Consider the following 20,544-nt stretch of genomic DNA (forward strand, 5'->3'; position numbering starts at 1 on the left):
GCTCTTAACCACTTGCCTGGCATGGTCGCATCAGATGCGACCAGATCAGCAAGTGTCTTATCTGACCTGGTCGCACAGGATGTGACAAGTCAGATTAACAGTGTTAGCAGCGGCAAGGAAGGGAAACTTCCCTCCGCCGCTGCTGTCAGAGGGACTGAAAAGGTCCCTCTGCCTGCACCCTCCTCCAGTGATCAGTCAGCACAGCAGGACCCCCACCCAGCGGCTGCAGACAATAGTAGCTGCTAGGGAAGTGTAAATTAACCCCCTCCACCACCTCACCCCAGACCCCCCATGTGTACCTGGCAGCGGTCTTGGGTGAAAAAAGTAATGTCGCAATGTTACCGATCGTCCGACCGATGTTTGGAGGAATGGGTGGTGGGGGGGGTGAATGATTTTGGATGATTTGTTCTTCACCTAATTCACTCATAAAACCCAACAATTTGAGTTGTTTTTGAGAAAAAAAAAAATCAGTTAAGGATGGTTGACACATCTCTACCTAAACCTTTAGAAAAAGCAGAAAGGATTGACCAAAAGATCATATCTGCCATTGATATTCTTGGTACACACTATGCATTATTAGCTGTAGGCACTGACACTGCATACATCCACAGGTCACCATATGACGCTACTTCTGTCCTCTTTCTGCCACTGCTAGCTGCACATCAGAGCAGGAAGCATAGACATAGGAAGCCAGTTGTTGCAGCGAGAGGAGACAAGCAGTATAGCCTGGCTGTAAATATTTGAAGCTACAAGGCAGCAGAGATATATGTACAACTAACAGTCTGAGCACAGTACACTGCAATGTTACAGAGAGCTGTCACCACTAACTTGTCCGCTTTGGTTCCCTGTAATCAAATCATCTACTTCGATGAATGTATTCACCTACAGTTCATCTTACACACAATATGAAACATTTATTTCAAAACAGAATGAAGACACATGGTGTATTCTAAGAATATAAGTAATTTAATACTGTTAATTTTACAGCACAAAAAAATAAAATAAAACTCAAAGCTATGATTTCTTCCCCCCTTCAAAAAAAAAAAACACAAAAAAAAAAAAAAAAACACAGGTTAAAAAGCATACACCTACAGTATTGTGTATTCTATGTAACCTATTGAGACACAAGTCCCTCCCACGAGAGAAAGCCCTCATGTAGGCTGGCCCTCCAAACGTTACACAGAAAACATCGAGTGGAAACAAAACTGCGTTTTATGAAGTGAGCATCAATGGCTTCAAAACAGTTAAAAATGTTCATTACACTGAAACGCAAAATAGAAATTCCTCCCAAAAAGGTAAATACAATATAAAATTACAATTTACAAGCAAACAAAATGGCACAAATGCATTTTCTTCCTCCCTTTACAAAAATAAAACATTGCCCTCATTAGCAAGTGTCCCAAATAGCAGATTCCCTTTCAACATTTGTCAGGCTGGTAAACATCCACATGGATCGAAAAATGAATCCGTAAAGCATGGCTAATGCAGCGATCACACACTCTAAAGCCCAAAGTTTCCAGCTCCAACCAAAATGAGGGAGAGCACCTGTCATACTGATCTGGGCTAAAATGGCAGGAGTAGTAAAATTGGGCAGTAAACAGAAGGAGCCGTAGGGGATAGCAGGAACTGTATACGAAGCCTGAAAGGTAACATTTCAGACATCTTAATATCTGGAGTCAAGGTAATTTAACTTTGCATAGTCATTTGCACCAGTTCAAGAAAAGCGGGCAAAACAAACATGAGATGGAAAGAAGGAGCTGGCTCGTTGTGTGGAATTGGATTCCCCCTCTTGTGCTATTTTACTGCATAAGAAATCAAGAGTCCGACAAAAAAGTGTTATGAATGCAGCTGGGATAACTGAAACCCTGGACCACAAGAAAAAAAAAAAAATTATATATATTTTTTTTTTTACTATAGAAGTTGGGGCTTCAAGTCTGCGACAGTACAAATTGAGGGGTCAGATTTATATTTAATTTAACAGAGAGAAAACTCCCCCCCCACAACATTCGCAGATTCTCCAGGAGCTCTAGATGCTGAACATGTCACATGACAACTCGATAATGGCACCGAGGAGGAGAGAAAGACACATACTGCAGCATAGTGGAATATTACATTTAAATCCATTCATTGTTTGAAGGCCATCCCAGTGACTGAACTCTGCATTTGTAAGGAGAAGAGGCCAAGTTCCTGTGTAGAATAATTAATATGATTTGAGTTATAAATAAAGGCCTCAGTTTAACTGATTACCACTTAAGTTCTTCTCACGTGTAATAGGGATTTCAGAGTTTACAACATTTGAGGGCAATAGACGCTCTCTCCATATTCAGAAATGACTGAAGTGGGACAACTTCAACACAAAGTTTTGCAGCCATGTTTTATGTCAATGTATTAATGTCCTCAATCCTTTAGGCATGATTTCATTTGTTCAAGAGGGAACCAACCCTCCAACTACCCCCCCACCCAAAAAAATAAAAAATAAAGAAAAGGTAAAACCTGAAAAAGAAAAATATCAGAAGCCTCAGATTCCACCACGCATTGTTCTCCACAGTATCGCAGGATTAGCAGCTGGCAGTACAGCACAGATAAGTAAGCTTGTTCAGACCTTTGAACATAGTAAGCAGCAGCTTCGCATTATGGACAGACACAGCTATGTTACATGCTTCAGTAGGTGAACATTGCAGTGTGTTATTTTCAGAAGGGTCAAATAACCAGGCTGCTGAAAGACTGAGTGGAAGTATATGCCAAGCGTCAGGATCTGGCAGGAGGGAGGGTGAATTTAGCAGAACCAAACGCAGATTAATGAGTCACTCGTTATCATCTGGATTCTGGGGGTCAATGATTTTCACATGTGTAAAGGGGAAAAGCCCTTTCCGACCATTCACTTCTCCTTCCCACTGCCCGTTAATATTCATCCGAGTCACTTTTACCAGGTCACCCACCTATAAATGAAGAAGAAACATTATCAGGTATAAAATGACACATTAAGAGTACAATAAGAAGCGCCCCCTCATGGGTTGCACGTTTATGCGGCAACAATGGGAGTCAATTTACCTTTCTACACATGCCATGTCTAAATGCAATAACCACAAAGAAATGCATTTCAAACTCCTTCATAGATTATACTTCACACCAGTCAAACTACACAAAATCTGGCCTAGCCACTCAAGAAGTATTGTTGGAGAAATTGTTCAGAGATTGGAGATATTTTCCATGTATTTTGGACATGCCCTAAGATTTGTCAGCTCTGGAGAGATGTGTTCATTTTCACTTCTAAAGTATGTAAAGTCACTCTCCAAGTATCTCCTTTATTGGCTCTCACACGTTTTCCCAAAGGACTGCACCCAAACCGATTGCTATGTGTTGGGTCATATCCTCATAGCCACTAGGGCCGCAACAGCCCCAAACTGGAAAAGTCCCCTACCTCCATCGCTCCTTAAAATTATACGTAAAGCCCACCAGGCCTTTGTGATGGAGACTCAAGGTTTACCCTACACGTTTAATGCAAAATCTCCTCTAGTTAAGTGGTATGACTCCTCGTCTCCCCCCCCACCTCTCTCCCCATTTTTCTTTTTGTACCCTCACCCTTTCCGTATAAACAGAACAAAATCTTAAAACATTTTTTTATTTATTTACTATTATTGGTTACAGGTTTCCTGCAGTAGGTATACCACAAACAAGCTAATACTGAAGATATCGCTGGTTTTTCCATGAGCATAAGCTACAGTCGCGCAAAAGTATATACTGTATACTTTCTCCAAATGCAAGAGTTCGTTATTCGTTCGCAGCCAATTGCTTTATAGCGCAGACTAAAAATAATGCTACACTATCTGCTGGATATAAACAATTTGTATTAAAGTCTTAAAACATTACAGAAAAATATAAACAAATTAAGCACCAGCTTCGTAAAAACAAAAACAAAACAATCCCCCCCCAAAACAAAACGTGTGTGTACATAGACTATTTTTCTGGGATGCGGGAAGCATTGGTGCCTGGGGGACAACGAACACAAACATTCTCATTACAATTGTCCTTTCACACTCCCAGCATAGGACTCAGTGTAGCCTCAAGTTACATAGGGCAGCAAAAATAAGAATTTACTTACCGATAATTCTATTTCTCGTAGTCCGTAGTGGATGCTGGGAACTCCGTAAGGACCATGGGGAATAGCGGCTCCGCAGGAGACTGGGCACAAAAAGAAAGCTTAGGTAGTCCTGGTGTGCACTGGCTCCTCCCCCTATGACCCTCCTCCAAGCCTCAGTTAGGATACTGTGCCCGGACGAGCGTACACAATAAGGAAGGATTTTGAATCCCGGGTAAGACTCATACCAGCCACACCAATCACACCGTACAACTTGTGATATGAAACCCAGTTAACAGCATGATAACAGAGGAGCCTCTGAATAGATGGCTCACAACAAGAACCCGATTAGTTAACAATAACTATGTACAAGTATTGCAGACAATCCGCACTTGGGATGGGCGCCCAGCATCCACTACGGACTACGAGAAATAGAATTATCGGTAAGTAAATTCTTATTTTCTCTGACGTCCTAGTGGATGCTGGGAATTCCGTAAGGACCATGGGGATTATACCAAAGCTCCCAAACGGGCGGGAGAGTGCGGATGACTCTGCAGCACCGAATGAGAGAACTCCAGGTCCTCCTCAGCCAGGGTATCAAATTCATAGAATTTTGCAAACGTGTTTGCCCCTGACCAAGTAGCTGCTCGGCAAAGTTGTAAAGCCGAGACCCCTCGGGCAGCCGCCCAAGATGAGCCCACCGTCCTTGTGGAACGGGCTTTTATCGATTTAAGCTGCGGTAATCCTACCGCAGAATGCGCCAGCTGAATAGTGCTACAAATCCAGCGCGCAATAGACTGCTTAGAAGCAGGAGCACCCAGCTTGTTGGGTGCCATCAGGATAAACAGCGAGTCAGTTTTCCTGACTCCAGCCGTCCTGGAAATATAAAATTTTCAGGGCCCTGACTACGTCCAGCAACTTGGAATCCTCCAAGTCCCCAGTAGCCGCAGGCACCACAATAGGTTGGTTCAAGTGAAAACCTGAGACCACCTTCAGGAGAAACTGAGGACGAGTCCTCAACTCTGCCCTATCCATATAGAAAATCAGATAAGGCCTTTTACATGACAAAGCCGCCAATTCTGACACACGCCTGGCCAAAGGCCAACAGCATGACCACTTTCCACGCGAGATACTTTAGCTCCATGGTTTTAAGTGGCTCAACCCATGCGACTTTAGGAAATCCAACACCACGTTGAGATCCAAAAAGTGTCACAGGAGGCACAAAAGGAGGCTGAATATGTAGTACTCCTTTAACCAAAGTCTGAACTTCAGGCAGTGAAGCCAGTTCTTTCTGGAAGAAAATCGACAGAGCCGAAATCTGGACCTTGATGGACCCCAATTTGAGGCCCAAACGTCACCCCTGCTTGCAGGAAGTGCAGGAATCGACATAGTTGAAATTCCTCCGTCGGGGCCTTCATGGCCTCCCACCAAGCAACAAATTTTCGCCAAACGCGGCGATAATGTCTTGCGGTGACATCCTTCCTGGCTATGATCAGGGTAGGGATGACTTCCTTCGGAATACCCTTTTCCTTTAGGATCCGGTGTTCTACCGCCATGCCGTCAAACGCAGCCGCGGTAAGTCTTGGAACAGACAGGGTCCCTGCTGCAGCAGGTCTTGTCTGAGCGGCAGAGGCCAAGGGTCCTCTGCCAGCATCTCTTGAAGTTCCGGGTACCAAGCTCTTCATGGCCAATCCGGAACCCCGAGTATGGTTTTCACTCCTCGCCTTCTTATTATTCTCAGTACCTTGGGTATGAGAGGTAGAGGAGGAGACACATAAACCGACTGGTACACCCACGGTGTCACTAGAGCGTCCCCAGCGATCGCCTGAGTGTCCCTTGACCTGGCGCAATATCTTTTCAACTTCTTGTTGAGGCGGGACGCCATCATGTCCACCCGTGGTCATTCCCAACGGTTTACCCGCATTTGGAAAACTTCTGGATGAAGTCCCCATTCTCCTGGGTGTAGGTCGCCCATCGGAGAATCCTTGTGGCTTCTGCCATCGCCATCCTGCTTCTTGTGCCGCCCTGTCTGTTTACATGGGCGACCGCCGTGATGTCGTCTGATTGGATCAGTACCGGCTGGTTCCGAAGCAGGGGCCTTGCTTGGCTTAGGGCATTGTAAATGGCCCTTAGCTGCCGAATATTTATGTGAAGCGAAATCTCCTTGGAAATTTCTTCCCTGTGTGACTGCACCCCAGCCCCGAAGGCTGGCATCCGTGGTCACCAGGACCCAGTCCTGTATTCCGAATCTGCGGCCCTCTAGTAGATGAGCCCTCTGCAGCCACCACAGCAGGTACACCCTGTTTCTTGCTGACAGGGTTATCCGCTGTTGTATCTGTAGATGGGACCCGGACCATTAATCCCACAGGTCCCACTGGAACGTCCTTGCGTGGAGTCTTCCGAATGGAATTATGCTTCGTACGAAGCTACCATTTTTCCCAGGACTCGTGTGCATTGATGTACAGACACCTGTCCTGGTTTTAGGATGTCTCTGACTAGAGATGACAACTCCTCGGCTTTTTCCACAGGAAGAAACTCTTTTCTGGTCTGCGTTCAGAAACATTCCCAGGAACAGAAGACGTGTCGTCGGGACCAGCTGTGACTTTGGAATATTGAGAATCCAGTCGTGCTGTTGTAGCACTTCCCGAGAGAGTGCAACCCCCACTACCAACTGTTCTTTGGACCTCGCCTTTATCAGGAGATCGTCCAAGTACGGGATAATAAAAACTTCCTTCTTGCGAAGGAGTATCGTCACTTCGGCCATTACCTAGGTAAAGACCTTCGGTGCCGTGGACAACTCCAACGGCCGCGTCTGGAACCGATAGTGACAGTCCTGTACCACATATCTGAGGTACTCCTGGTGAGGGGGGTAAATGGGGACATGCAGGTACGCATCCTTGATGTCCAGGGAGACCCTGTAATCCCCCTCGTCTAGGCTCGTAATAACCGCCCTGAGCGATTCCATCTTGAACTTGAATCTTCTGATATAAAAGTTCAAGTATTTTAATTTCAAGATGGGTCTCACCGAACCGTTTCGGTACCACAACCACTGTGGAATAGTAACCCCTTCCTTGCTGAAGGAGGGGCACCTTGACAATCACTTGTTGTGATTATAGTGTTGAATATCCACCAACACCGTCTCCCTGGCAGAGGGAGGTGCCGGTAAGGCAGATTTTAGGAAACGGCGGGGGGAAGAACGTCTCGAACTCCAGCCTGTACCCCTGAGATACTACTTGAAGGACCCAGGGATCCATGTGAGAGAGCCCACTGTCCGCTGAAATATCTGAGACGGGCCCCCACCGTACCCGGGTCCGCCTGAGCAGCCCCAGCACCATGCTGTGGACCTACCGGACGCAGGGAGGACTTCTGCTCTTGGGAACTAGCTGTGTGTTGCAGCTTTTTCCTCTACCTTTGCCTCTCTGCAGAAAGGATGAGCCTCTAGCCCTCTTGCTTTTCTGGGGCCGAAAGGACTGTACTTGATGATACGGTGCTTTCTTTTGTTGTGGGTTAGCCTGTGGCAAAAAAATTGATTTCCCAGCAGTAGCTGTGGAAACGATGTCTGAAAAACTATCCCCAAACAGTTTTACCCCCTTATAGGGCAACTTCCATGTGCCGATTCGAGTCGGCATCGCCTGACCATTGCCAAGTCCATAACCCCCGTCTGGCGGCAATGGACCTGGCGCTTATTTTTTGATGCCAGCCGCCAAATATCCCTCTGTGCATCACGCATGTATAAGACCGCGTCTTTTATATGCTCTATTTTCAGCAAAATATTGTCCCTATCCATAGTTATTTTCCGACAGGGAATCTGACCACGCAGCGGGAGCACTGCACATCCATGCCGAAGCAACGGCTGGTCGCAATATAATGCCCTAGTGTGTGACCATATCTTATAGGGTAACCTCCTGCTTTCTATCAGCAGGTTCCTTCAGGGCGGCCGTATCCGGAGACGGTAGTGCCACCTTTTCTGATAAGCGTGTAAGCGCTGTATCTACCCTATGGGGTGTTTCCCCGCGTGACCTATCCTCTGGCGGGAAAGGGTACGCTGCCAATAACCGTTGTAGAAATTATCAATTTCTTACCGGGGGAAGACCACTCTTCCTCACACACCTCATTTAATTACTCAGATGCAGGACAAACTACTAATAGTTTTCTCTCACCAAACAATACCCTTTTATGTGGTACCTGGGGTATAATCATAAATGTGTAATACATTTTTAATTGCCTCAATCCTGTAACGGGTGGACCTATTTGGAGGGTACACCAGACTCATCGATGTCGACACTGGAGTCAGTATCCGTGTCGACATCTGTGTCTGTTATCTGAGGTAGCGGGCGATTTTAGAGCCCCCCATGACATTTGAGACGCTGGAACAGGCACAAGCTGAGTAGCCGGCTGTTCCGTGTCGTCGACCTTTTATGTAAGGAGTTGACACTTTAACGTAATCCTTCCATAAGTTCAACCACACCGGTGTCGACCCCGCAGGGGGTGACAACATATTTACAGGCATTCGCTCCGCCTCCACCTCATTATCCTCCACATACCTGTCGACAAAGCCGTACCGACACAGCACACACACAGGGAATGCTCTGATAGAGGACAGGACCCCACAAAGCCCTTTGGGGAGACAGAGGGAGAGTATGCCAGCACACACCAGGGCGCTATATATCACAGAGATAGCACCTATAAAAAAGTGTTTTCCCTTATAGCTGCATATATATTGTATACTGCGCCTAAATTGTGCCCCCCCTCTCTTTTTAACCCTTTCTGTAGTGTATTAACTGCAGGGGAGAGCCAGGGAGCTTCCCTCCAACGGAGCTGTGAGGGAAAAATGGCGCCAGTGTACTGAGGAGATAGCTCCGCCCCTTTTTCGCAGACTTTTCTCCCGCATTTTTATGGATTCTGGCAGGGGTTAATGTACATCCATATAGCCCTGGGGGTTATATGTGATGTATTTTTGCCAGCCAAGGTGTTAATATTGCTGCTCAGGGCGCCCCCCCCCCCCAGCGCCCTGCACCCATCAGTGACCGCAGTGTGAGGTGTGCATGAGGAGCAATGGCGCACAGCTGCAGTGCTGTGCGCTACCTTGATGAAGACTGATGTCTTCTGCCGCCGATTTTCCGGACCTCTTCTTGCTTCTGGCTCTGTAAGGGGGCCGGCGGCACGGCTCTGGGACCGGACTCCGAGGCTGGGCCTGTGTTCGATCCCTCTGGAGCTAATGGTGTCCAGTAGCCTAAGAAGCCCAAGCTGGCTGCAAGCAGGCAGGTTCGCTTCTTCTCCCCTTAGTCCCTCGATGCAGCGAGCCTGTTGCCAGCAGGTCTCACTGAAACTAAAAAACCTAAAACTAACTTTTATCTAAGAAGCTCAGGAGAGCCCCCTAGATTGCACCCTGCTCGGTCGGGCACAAAAATCTAACTGAGGCTTGGAGGAGGGTCATAGGGGGAGGAGCCACTGCACACCAGGTAGTCCTAAAGCTTTCTTTTTGTGCCCAGTCTCCTGCGGAGCCGCTATTCCCCATGGTCCTTACGGAGTTCCCAGCATCCACTAGGACGTCAGAGAAAACCACATCAAACCCACCACAACTGGACAAAACAATTTAGGAGCCAGCAGGATCCTATAAGGAACCAGAGACAGAAGACATCCTTCTCCCAGGATTTTAATATTGATATATTGCTTAAAACCTTATAGGGCTGATTCAATTGTGGCACCACCTGCTGGCTGTCTATAGTAATGGGCTTCTATCAAAGCTATTCAATTGTTTCTCTGATAGATGCGCATTAGCCACAGCAGTAATTTTTTAATCGCAGTCTCTGGAGGTGCAAAAAAAAAAAAAAATAAGATAAGATTTTACTTACCGATAAATCTATTTCTCATAGTCCGTAGTGGATGCTGGGGACTCCGTCAGGACCATGGGGAATAGCGGCTCCGCAGGAGACAGGGCACAAAACCAAGCTTTTAGGATCACATGGTGTGTACTGGCTCCTCCCCCTATGACCCTCCTCCAAGCCTCAGTTAGGTACTGTGCCCGGACGAGCGTACACAATAAGGAAGGATCTTGAATCCCGGGTAAGACTCATACCAGCCACACCAATCACACCGTACAACTTGTGATTTGAACCCAGTTAACAGTATGATAACAATGAAGTAGCCTCCAAAAAAGATGGCTCACAACAATAATAACCCGATTTTTTTTTTGTAACAATAACTATGTACAAGTAATGCAGACAATCCGCACTTGGGATGGGCGCCCAGCATCCACTACGGACTATGAGAAATAGATTTATCGGTAAGTAAAATCTTATTTTCTCTAACGTCCTAGTGGATGCTGGGGACTCCGTCAGGACCATGGGGATTATACCAAAGCTCCCAAACGGGCGGGAGAGTGCGGATGACTCTGCAGCACCGAATGAGAGAACTCCAGGTCCTCCTCAGCCAGGGTATCAAATTTGTAGAATTTAGCAAACGTGTTTGCCCCTGACCAAGTAGCTGCTCGGCAAAGTTGTAAAGCCGAGACCCCTCGGGCAGCCGCCCAAGATGAGCCCACCTTCCTTGTGGAATGGGCATTTACAGATTTTGGCTGTGGCAGGCCTGCCACAGAATGTGCAAGCTGAATTGTACTACAAATCCAACGAGCAATAGTCTGCTTAGAAGCAGGAGCACCCAGCTTTTTGGGTGCCTACAATATGAACAGCAAGTCAGACTTTCTGACTCCAGCCGTCCTGGAAATAAATATATATATATATATATATATATATATATATATATATATATATATATATATATATATATATATATATATATATTTTCAGGGCCCTGACAACGTCTAGCAACTTGGAGTCCTCCAAGTCCCTAGTAGCCGCAGGCACCACAATAGGTTGTTTCAGGTGAAACGCTGACACCACCTTAGGAAGAAACTGGGGACGAGTCCGCAGTTCTGCCCTGTCCGAATGGAAAATCAAATATGGGCTTTTGTAAGACAAAGCCGCCAATTTTGACAATCGCCTGGCCGAGGCCAGGGCCAACAGCATGGTCACTTTCCATGTGAGATATTTCAAATCCACAGATTTGAGTGGTTCAAACCAATATGATTTGAGGAATCCCAACACTACGTTGAGATCCCACGGTGCCACTGGAGGCACACAAGGGCTGTATATGCAATACTCCCTTGACAAAACGTCTGGACTTCAGGAACTGAAGCCAATTCTTTCTGGAAGAAAATCTATAGGGCCGAAACTTGAACCTTAATGGACCCCAATTTGAGGCTCATAGACACTCCTGTTTGCAGGAAGTGCAGAAATCGACCTAGTTGAAATTTTTTCGTGGGGCCTTCCTGGCCTCACCCACGCAACATATTTTTACCACATGTGGTGATAACGTTGTGCGGTCACCTCCTTCCTGGCTTTGACCAGGGTAGGTATGACCTCTTCCGGAATGCCATTTCCCTTAGGATCCGGCGTTCAAACCGCCATGCCGTCAAACGCAGTCGCGGTAAGTCTTGGAACAGACAAGGTCCCTGCTGGACCAGGTCCTTTCTTAAAGGCCGATGCCACGGTTCCTCTTGGAACAGACATGGTACTTGCTGAAAGCAAATCCCTTCTTAGCTCCCGAGGCCATTAGTCCTCTGTGAGCATCTCTTGAAGTTCCGGTTACCAAGTCCCTCTTGGCCAATCCGGAGCCACGAGTATAGTTCTTACTCCTCTATGTCTTATAATTCTCAATACCTTGGTTATGAGAAGCAGAGGAGGGAACACATACACCGACTGTTACACCCACGGTGTTACCAGGACGTCCACAGCTATCGCCTGAAGGTCTCGTGACCTGGCGCAATACCTGTCCCATTTTTTGTTCGGGCGGGACGCCATCATGTCCACCTTTGGTCTTTCCCAACGGTTCACAATCATGCGGAAAACTTCCCGATGAAGTGCCCACTCTCCCGGGTGGAGGTCGTGCCTGCTGAGGAAGTCTGCTTCCCAGTCGTCCACTCCCGGAATGAACACTGCTGACAGTGCTATCACATGATTTTCCGCCTAGCGAAAAATCCTTGCAGTTTTGCCACTGCCCTCCTGCTTTTTGTGCCGCCCTTTCTGTTTACGTGGGCGACTGCCGTGATGTTATCCCACTGGATCAATACCGGCTGACCTTGAAGCAGAGGTCTTGCTAAGCTTAGAGCATTATAAATTTGCTCTTAGCTCCAGTATATTTATGTGGAGAGAATTCTCCAGACTTGATCACACTCCTTGTGTGACTGCTCCCCAGCCTCTCAGGCTGGCCTCCGTGGTCACGAGCATCCAATCCTGAATGTCGAATCTGCGGCCCTCTAGAAGATGAGCACTCTGTAATCACCACAGGAGAGACACCCTTGTCCTTGGATATAGGGTTATCCGCTGATGCATCTGAAGATGCGATCCGGACCATTTGTCCAGCAGATCCCACTGAAGAGTTCTTGCGTGAAATCTGCCGAATGGAAGTGCTTCGTAATAAGCCACCATTTTTACCAGGACTCTTGTGCAATGATGCACTGACACTTTTCCTGGTTTTAGGAGGATCCCGATTAGCTCTGATAACTCCCTGGCTTTCTCCTCTGGGAGAAACACCTTTTCCTGGACTGTGTCCAGAATCATCCCTAGGACCAGCAGACGTGTCGTCGGAAAAACAACTGCGGTTTTGGAATATTTAGAATCCACCCGTGCTGTCGTAGAACTACTTGAGATAGTGCTACTCCGACCTCCAACTGTTATCTGGCCCTTGTTCTTATCAGGAGGTCGTCCATTTTCTTTGAAGACGAATCCTCCTTTCGGTCATTACCTTGGTAAGGACCCGGGGTGCCTTGGACAATCCAACGGCATCGTCTTGAAACTGATAGTGACAGTTCTGTACCACGAACCTGAGGTACCCTTGGTGAGAAAAGGCAAATTTTGGGACATGGAGGTAAGCATCCCTGATGTCCCGGGACACCATATAGTCCCCTTGTTCTTTGCTATCACTGCTCTGAGTGACCCCATCTGGATTTGAACCCTTGTAAGTGTTCAAATTTTTCAGATTTAGAATAGGTCTCACCTAGCCTTCAGTACCACCATATAGTGTGGAGTAATACCCCTTTCCTTGTTGTCGGAGGGGTAATTTTATTATCACCTGCTGGGAATACAGCTTGTGAATTGTTTTCAATACTGCCTCCCTGTCGGAGGGAGACATTGGTACAGCAGACTACAGGAACCTGCGAGGGGGGAAACCTCTCGACATTCCAATCTGTACCCCTTGGATACTACTTGTAGGATCCAGGGGTCCTGTACGGTCCCAGCGTCATGCTGAGAACTTGGTAGAAGCGATGGAGGGCTTCTGTTCCTGGGAATGGGCTGCCTGCTGCAGTCTTCTTCCCTTTCCTCTATCCCTGGGCAGATATGACTCTTATAGGGACGAAAGGACTGAGGCTGAAAAGACGGTGTCTTTTTCTGCAGAGATGTGACTTAGGGTAAAAAACGGTGGATTTTCCAGCAGTTGCCCTGGCCACCAGGTCCCATGGACCGACCCCAAATAACTCCTCCCCTTTATACGGCAATACATCTTTGTGCCGTTTGGAATCTGCATCACCTGACCACTGTCGTGTCCATAAACATCTTCTTGCAGATATGGACATCGCATTTACTCTTGATGCCAGAGTGCAAATATCCCTCTGCGCATCTCGCATATATAGAAATGCATCCTTTAAATGCTCTATAGTCAATAAAATACTGTCCCTGTCAAAGGTATCAATATTTTTAGTCAGGGAATCCGACCAAGCCACCTCAGCTCTGCACATCAAGGCTGAGGCGATCGCTGGTCGCAGTATAACACCAGCATGTGTGTGTATACTTTTTAGGATATTTTTCAGCCTCCTATCAGCTGGCTCCTTAAGTACGGCCCTATCCGTAGATGGTACCGCCACTTGTTCTGATAAGCGTGTGAGCGCCTTATCCACCCTGAGGGGTGTTTCCCACCGCGCCTTAACTTCTGGCGGGAAAGGGTATACAGCCAATAATTTTCTATCGGGGGAAACCCACGCATCATCACACACTTCATTTAAATTATCTGATTCAGGAAAAACTACAGGTAGTTTTTTCACCTCACACATAATACCCTTTTTTGTGGTACTTGGAGTATCAGAAATATGTAACACCTCCTTCATTGCCCTTAACGTGTGGCCCTAAAAGAAAATACGTTTGTTTCTTCACCGTCGACACTGAAATCAGTGTCCGTGTCTGGGTCTGTGTCGACCGACTGAGGTAAATGGGCATTTTACAGCCCCTGACGGTGTTTGAGACGCCTGGACAGATACTAATTTGTTCGCCGGCCCTCTCATGTCGTCAACCGGCTTGCAGCGTGTTGACATTGTCACGTAATTTCCATAAATAAGCCATCCATTCCGGTGTCGACTCCCTAGAGAGTGACATCACCATTACAGGCAATTTGCTCCGCCTCCTCACCAATATTTTCCTCATACATGTCGACACACACGTACCGACATACAGCACACACATAGGGAATGCTCTGATAGAGGACAGGACCCACTAGCCCTTTGGGGAGACAGAGGGAGAGTTTGCCAGCACACACCAAAACGCTATAATTATCCAGGGACAACCTTTATATAAGTGTTCCTCCCTTATAGCATTTTAATATATATACATATCGCCAAATCAGTGCCCCCCCTCTCTGTTTTAACCCTGTTTCTGTAGTGCAGTGCAGGGGAGAGCATGGGAGCCTTCCCACCAGCCTTTCTGTGAGGGAAAATGGCGCTGTGTGCTGAGGAGAATAGGCCCCGCCCCCTTTTCGGCGGGCTTCTTCTCCGGAGTTTTAGATATCTGGCAGGGGTTAAATACATCCATATAGCCTCAAGGGCTATATGTGATGTATTTTTCGCCATACAGGTATTATACATTGCTGCCCAGGGCGCCCCCCCCCAGCGCCCTGCACCCTCCGTGACCGCTGTGTGAAGTGTGCTGACAACAATGGCGCACAGCTGCAGTGCTGTGCGCTACCTGATGAAGACAGTCTTCTGCCGCCTGGTTCCGGACCTCTTCATCTTCAGCGTCTGCAAGGGGGGTCGGCGGCGCGGCTCCGGGACGAACCCCAGGGCGAGCCCTGTGTTCCGACTCCCTCTGGAGCTATGTCCAGTAGCCTAAGAATCCAATCCATCCTGCACGCAGGTGAGTTGAAAATCTCTCCCCTAAGTCCCTCGATGCAGTGAGCCTGTTGCCAGCAGGACTCACTGAAAATAAAGAACCTAAAAACTTTTTCTAAGTAACTCTTTAAGAGAGCCACCTAGATTGCACCCTTCTCGGCCGGGCACAAAAACCTAACTGAGGCTTGGAGGAGGGTCATAGGGGGAGGAGCCAGTACACACCATGTGATCCTAAAAGCTTGCTTTTGTGCCCTGTCTCCTGCGGAGCCGCTATTCCCCATGGTCCTGACGGAGTCCCCAGCATCCACTAGGACGTTAGAGAAAAGGTGTTAAAAAATCTGTAGTGTGGACGTCCTAAGCCGGACTTTGGATGCCCATTTAAGTGCTTTAGACGGGAAAGCCTCTTTGCGCAGCTAAACCCAGAGCTGTCATACGCCTCAACTGGTAATGGGCATCTGATTGGAGCTCAAATGAATAGCTCCAATAGACACCCATTGCTATAGACACCGAAGCAGGGGGCACAGGGAACAATTGAATCTGCCCCAATGAAGCAGACAGTAAATAGATACAGAAAATAAGAATTTACTTACCGATAATTCTATTTCTCGGAGTCCGTAGTGGATGCTGGGGTTCCTGAAAGGACCATGGGGAATAGCGGCTCCGCAGGAGACAGGGCACAAAAGTAAAGCTTTCCGATCAGGTGGTGTGCACTGGCTCCTCCCCCTATGACCCTCCTCCAAGCCAGTTAGGTACTGTGCCCGGACGAGCGTACACAATAAGGGAGGAATTTTGAATCCCGGGTAAGACTCATACCAGCCACACCAATCACACCGTACAACTTGTGATCAAAACCAGTTAACAGTATGATAACAGAGGAGCCTCTGAAAGATGGCTTCCTAACAATAACCCGAATTAGTTAACAATAACTATGTACAATTATTGCAGATAATCCGCACTTGGGATGGGCGCCCAGCATCCACTACGGACTCCGAGAAATAGAATTATCGGTAAGTAAATTCTTATTTTCTCTATCGTCCTAGTGGATGCTGGGGTTCCTGAAAGGACCATGGGGATTATACCAAAGCTCCCAAACGGGCGGGAGAGTGCGGATGACTCTGCAGCACCGAATGAGAGAACTCCAGGTCCTCCTTAGCCAGAGTATCAAATTTGTAAAATTTTACAAACGTGTTCTCCCCTGACCACGTAGCTGCTCGGCAAAGTTGTAATGCCGAGACCCCTCGGGCAGCCGCCCAAGATGAGCCCACCTTCCTTGTGGAGTGGGCCTTTACAGATTTAGGCTGTGGCAGGCCTGCCACAGAATGTGCAAGTTGGATTGTGCTACAGATCCAACGAGCAATCGTCTGCTTAGACGCAGGAGCACCCATCTTGTTGGGTGCATACAATATAAACAACGAGTCAGATTTTCTGACTCCAGCTGTCCTTGCAATATATATTTTTAATGCTCTGACAACGTCCAGTAACTTGGAGTCCTCCAAGTCACTTGTAGCCGCAGGCACTACAATAGGCTGGTTCAGATGAAATGCTGACACCACCTTAGGGAGAAAATGCGGACGAGTCCGCAGTTCTGCCCTGTCCGAATGGAAAATCAGATATGGGCTTTTGTAAGATAAAGCTGCCAGTTCTGACACTCTCCTGGCCGAAGCCAGGGCTAGTAACATGGTCACTTTCCATGTGAGATATTTTAAATCCACCTTTTTTAGTGGTTCAAACCAATGAGATTTTAGAAATTCCAAAACCACATTGAGATCCCACGGTGCCACTGGAGGCACCACAGGAGGCTGTATATGCAGCACTCCCTTAACAAAAGTCTGGACTTCAGGAACTGAAGCCAATTCTTTTTGAAAGAAAATCGACAGGGCCGAAATTTGAACCTTAATAGATCCCAATTTGAGACCCATAGACAATCCTGATTGCAGGAAATGTAGGAATCGACCCAGTTGAAATTCCTCCGTCGGAGCACTCCGATCCTCGCACCACGCAACATATCTTCGCCAAATGCGGTGATAGTGTTGCACGGTTACTTCCTTCCTTGCTTTAATCAAAGTAGGAATGACTTCTTCCGGCATGCCTTTTTCCTTTAGGATCCGGCGTTCAACCGCCATGCCGTCAAACGCAGCCGCGGTAAGTCTTGAAACAGACAGGGACCCTGCTGAAGCAAGTCCCTCCTTAGAGGTAGAGGCCACGGATCTTCCGTGATCATCTCTTGAAGTTCCGGGTACCAAGTCCTTCTTGGCCAATCCGGAACCACTAGTATCGTTCTTACGCCTCTTTGCCGTATAATTCTCAATACTTTTGGTATGAGAGGCAGAGGAGGAAACACATACACCGACTGGTACACCCAAGGCGTTACCAGCGCGTCCACAGCTATTGCCTGCGGATCTCTTGACCTGGCGCAATACCTGTCCAGTTTTTTGTTGAGGCGAGACGCCATCATGTCCACCATTGGTCTTTCCCAACGGGTTACCAGCATGTGGAAGACTTCCGGATGAAGTCCCCACTCTCCCGGGTGAAGGTCGTGTCTGCTGAGGAAGTCTGCTTCCCAGTTGTCCACTCCCGGGATGAACACTGCTGACAGTGCTATCACATGATTCTCTGCCCAGCGAAGAATCCTTGCAGCTTCTGCCATTGCACTCCTGCTTCTTGTGCCGCCCTGTCTGTTCACATGGGCGACTGCCGTGATGTTGTCCGACTGGATCAACACCGGTTTTCCTTGAAGCAGAGGTTCTGCCTGGCTTAGAGCATTGTAGATTGCTCTTAGTTCCAGAATGTTTATGTGAAGAGACGTTTCCAGGCTCGTCCACACTCCCTGGAAGTTTCTTCCTTGTGCGACTGCTCCCCAGCCTCTCAGGCTGGCGTCCGTGGTCACCAGGATCCAATCCTGTATGCCGAATCTGCGGCCCTCCAATAGATGAGCACTCTGCAACCACCACAGAAGAGATACCCTTGTCCTTGGAGACAGGGTTATCCGCTGGTGCATCTGAAGATGCGACCCTGACCATTTGTCTAACAGATCCCTCTGGAAAATTCGTGCATGGAATCTGCCGAATGGAATTGCTTCGTAAGAAGCCACCATTTTTCCCAGGACTCTTGTGCATTGATGTACAGACACCTTTCCTGGTTTTAGGAGGTTCCTGACAAGCTCGGACAACTCCTTGGCTTTTTCCTCCGGGAGAAAAACCTTTTTCTGAACCGTGTCCAGAATCATCCCTAGGAACAGCAGACGAGTTGTCGGCATTAACTGGGATTTTGGAATATTCAGAATCCAGCCGTGCTGTTTTAGCACTTCTTGAGACAGTGCTAATCCCCTCTCTAGCTGTTCTCTGGACCTTGCCCTTATTAGGAGATCGTCCAAGTATGGGATAATTAATACGCCTTTTCTTCGAAGAAGAATCATCATCTCGGCCATTACCTTTGTAAAGACCCGAGGTGCCGTGGACAATCCGAACGGCAGCGTCTGAAACTGATAGTGACAGTTTTGTACAACGAACCTGAGGTACCCCTGGTGTGAGGGGTAAATTGGAACGTGGAGGTACGCATCCTTGATGTCCAAGGACACCATAAAGTCCCCTTCTTCCAGGTTCGCTATCACTGCTCTGAGTGACTCCATTTTGAACTTGAACTTCTTTATGTACAGGTTCAAGGACTTCAGATTTAGAATAGGTCTTACCGAGCCGTCCGGCTTCGGTACCACAAATAGAGTGGAATAATACCCCTTTCCCTGTTGTAGAAGAGGTACCTTGACTATCACCTGCTGAGAGTACAGCTTGTGAATGGCTTCCAAAACCGTCTCCCTTTCGGAGGGGGACGTTGGTAAAGCAGACTTCAGGAAACGGCGAGGCGGATCTGTCTCTAGTTCCAACCTGTACCCCTGAGATATTATCTGCAGGATCCAGGGATCTACCTGCGAGTGAGCCCACTGCGCGCTGAAATGCTTGAGACGACCGCCCACCGCCCCCGAGTCCGCTTGAGAAGCCCCAGCGTCATGCTGAGGCTTTTGTAGAAGCGGGGGAGGGCTTCTGTTCCAGGGAAGGAGCTGCCTGTTGGTGTCTCTTCCCCCTTCCTCTGCCTCGTGGCAGATATGAATATCCCTTTGCTCTCTTGTTTTTAAAGGAACGAAAGGACTGCGGTTGAAAAGTCGGTGTCTTTTTCTGTTGGGGAGTAGCTTGAGGTAAAAAGGTGGATTTCCCGGCTGTAGCCGTGGCCACCAAATCTGATAGACCGACTCCAAATAACTCCTCCCCTTTATACGGCAAAACTTCCATATGCCGTTTTGAGTCCGCATCGCCTGACCACTGTCGCGTCCATAAACTTCTTCTGGCCGAAATGGACATAGCACTTACCCGTGATGCCAGTGTGCAGATATCCCTCTGTGCATCACGCATATAAAGAAATGCATCCTTTATTTGCTCTAAAGACAGTAAAACATTGTCCCTATCCAGGGTATCAATATTTTCAATCAGGGACTCTGACCAAACTACTCCAGCACTGCACATCCAGGCTGACGCTATAGCTGGTCGTAGTATAACACCTGTATGTGTGTATATACTTTTTTGGATATTTTCCATCCTCCTATCTGTTGGATCTTTAAGTGCGGCCGTCTCAGGAGAGGGTAACGCCACTTGTTTAGATAAGCGTGTGAGCGCCTTATCCACCCTAGGAGGTGTTTCCCAGCGCGCCCTAACCTCTGACGGGAAAGGGTATAAAGCTAATAACTTCTTTGAAATTAGCATCTTTTTATCGGGGGCAACCCACGCTTCATCACATACATCATTTAGTTCTTCTGATTCAGGAAAAACTATAGGTAGTTTTTTCACACCCCACATAATACCCTGTTTAGTGGTACCAGTAGTATCAGCTAAATGTAACGCCTCCTTCATTGCCAAAATCATAGAACGTGTGGCCCTACTGGAAAATACGGTTGATTCGTCACCGTCGCCACTGGAATCAGTGCCTGTGTCTGGGTCTGTGTCGACCGACTGAGGCAAAGGGCGTTTTACAGCCCCTGACGGTGTTTGAGGCGCCTGGACAGGCACTAACTGATTGTCCGGCCGTCTCATGTCGACAAACGACTGCTTTAGTGTGTTGACACTATCCCGTAATTCCATAAATAAAGGCATCCATTCTGGTGTCGACCCCCTAGGAGGTGACATCCCCATATTTGGCAATTGCTCCGCCTCCACACCAATATCGTCCTCATACATGTCGACACACACGTACCGACACACAGCAGACACACAGGGAATGCTCTTAACGAAGACAGGACCCCACTAGCCCTTTGGGGAGACAGAGG

General features: G+C 47.7%; 1 protein-coding gene across 1 annotated transcript in view; it reads right to left on the reverse strand.

Annotated features, from left to right (window-relative positions):
* Positions 1-945: 945 nt before the first annotated feature.
* Positions 946-20,544, reverse strand: part of CRKL (CRK like proto-oncogene, adaptor protein) — a 28,278-nt gene continuing 8,679 nt past the window's right edge. Inside the window, exon 3 of the mRNA XM_063913015.1 lies at positions 946-2,939. Coding sequence (XP_063769085.1) covers positions 2,805-2,939 — 135 coding nt within the window. The 3' untranslated portion in view covers positions 946-2,804. The remainder of the gene's footprint in view (positions 2,940-20,544) is intronic.

Source organism: Pseudophryne corroboree, chromosome 1 (assembly GCF_028390025.1).
Source record: "Pseudophryne corroboree isolate aPseCor3 chromosome 1, aPseCor3.hap2, whole genome shotgun sequence".
NCBI lineage: Eukaryota > Metazoa > Chordata > Amphibia > Anura > Myobatrachidae > Pseudophryne > Pseudophryne corroboree.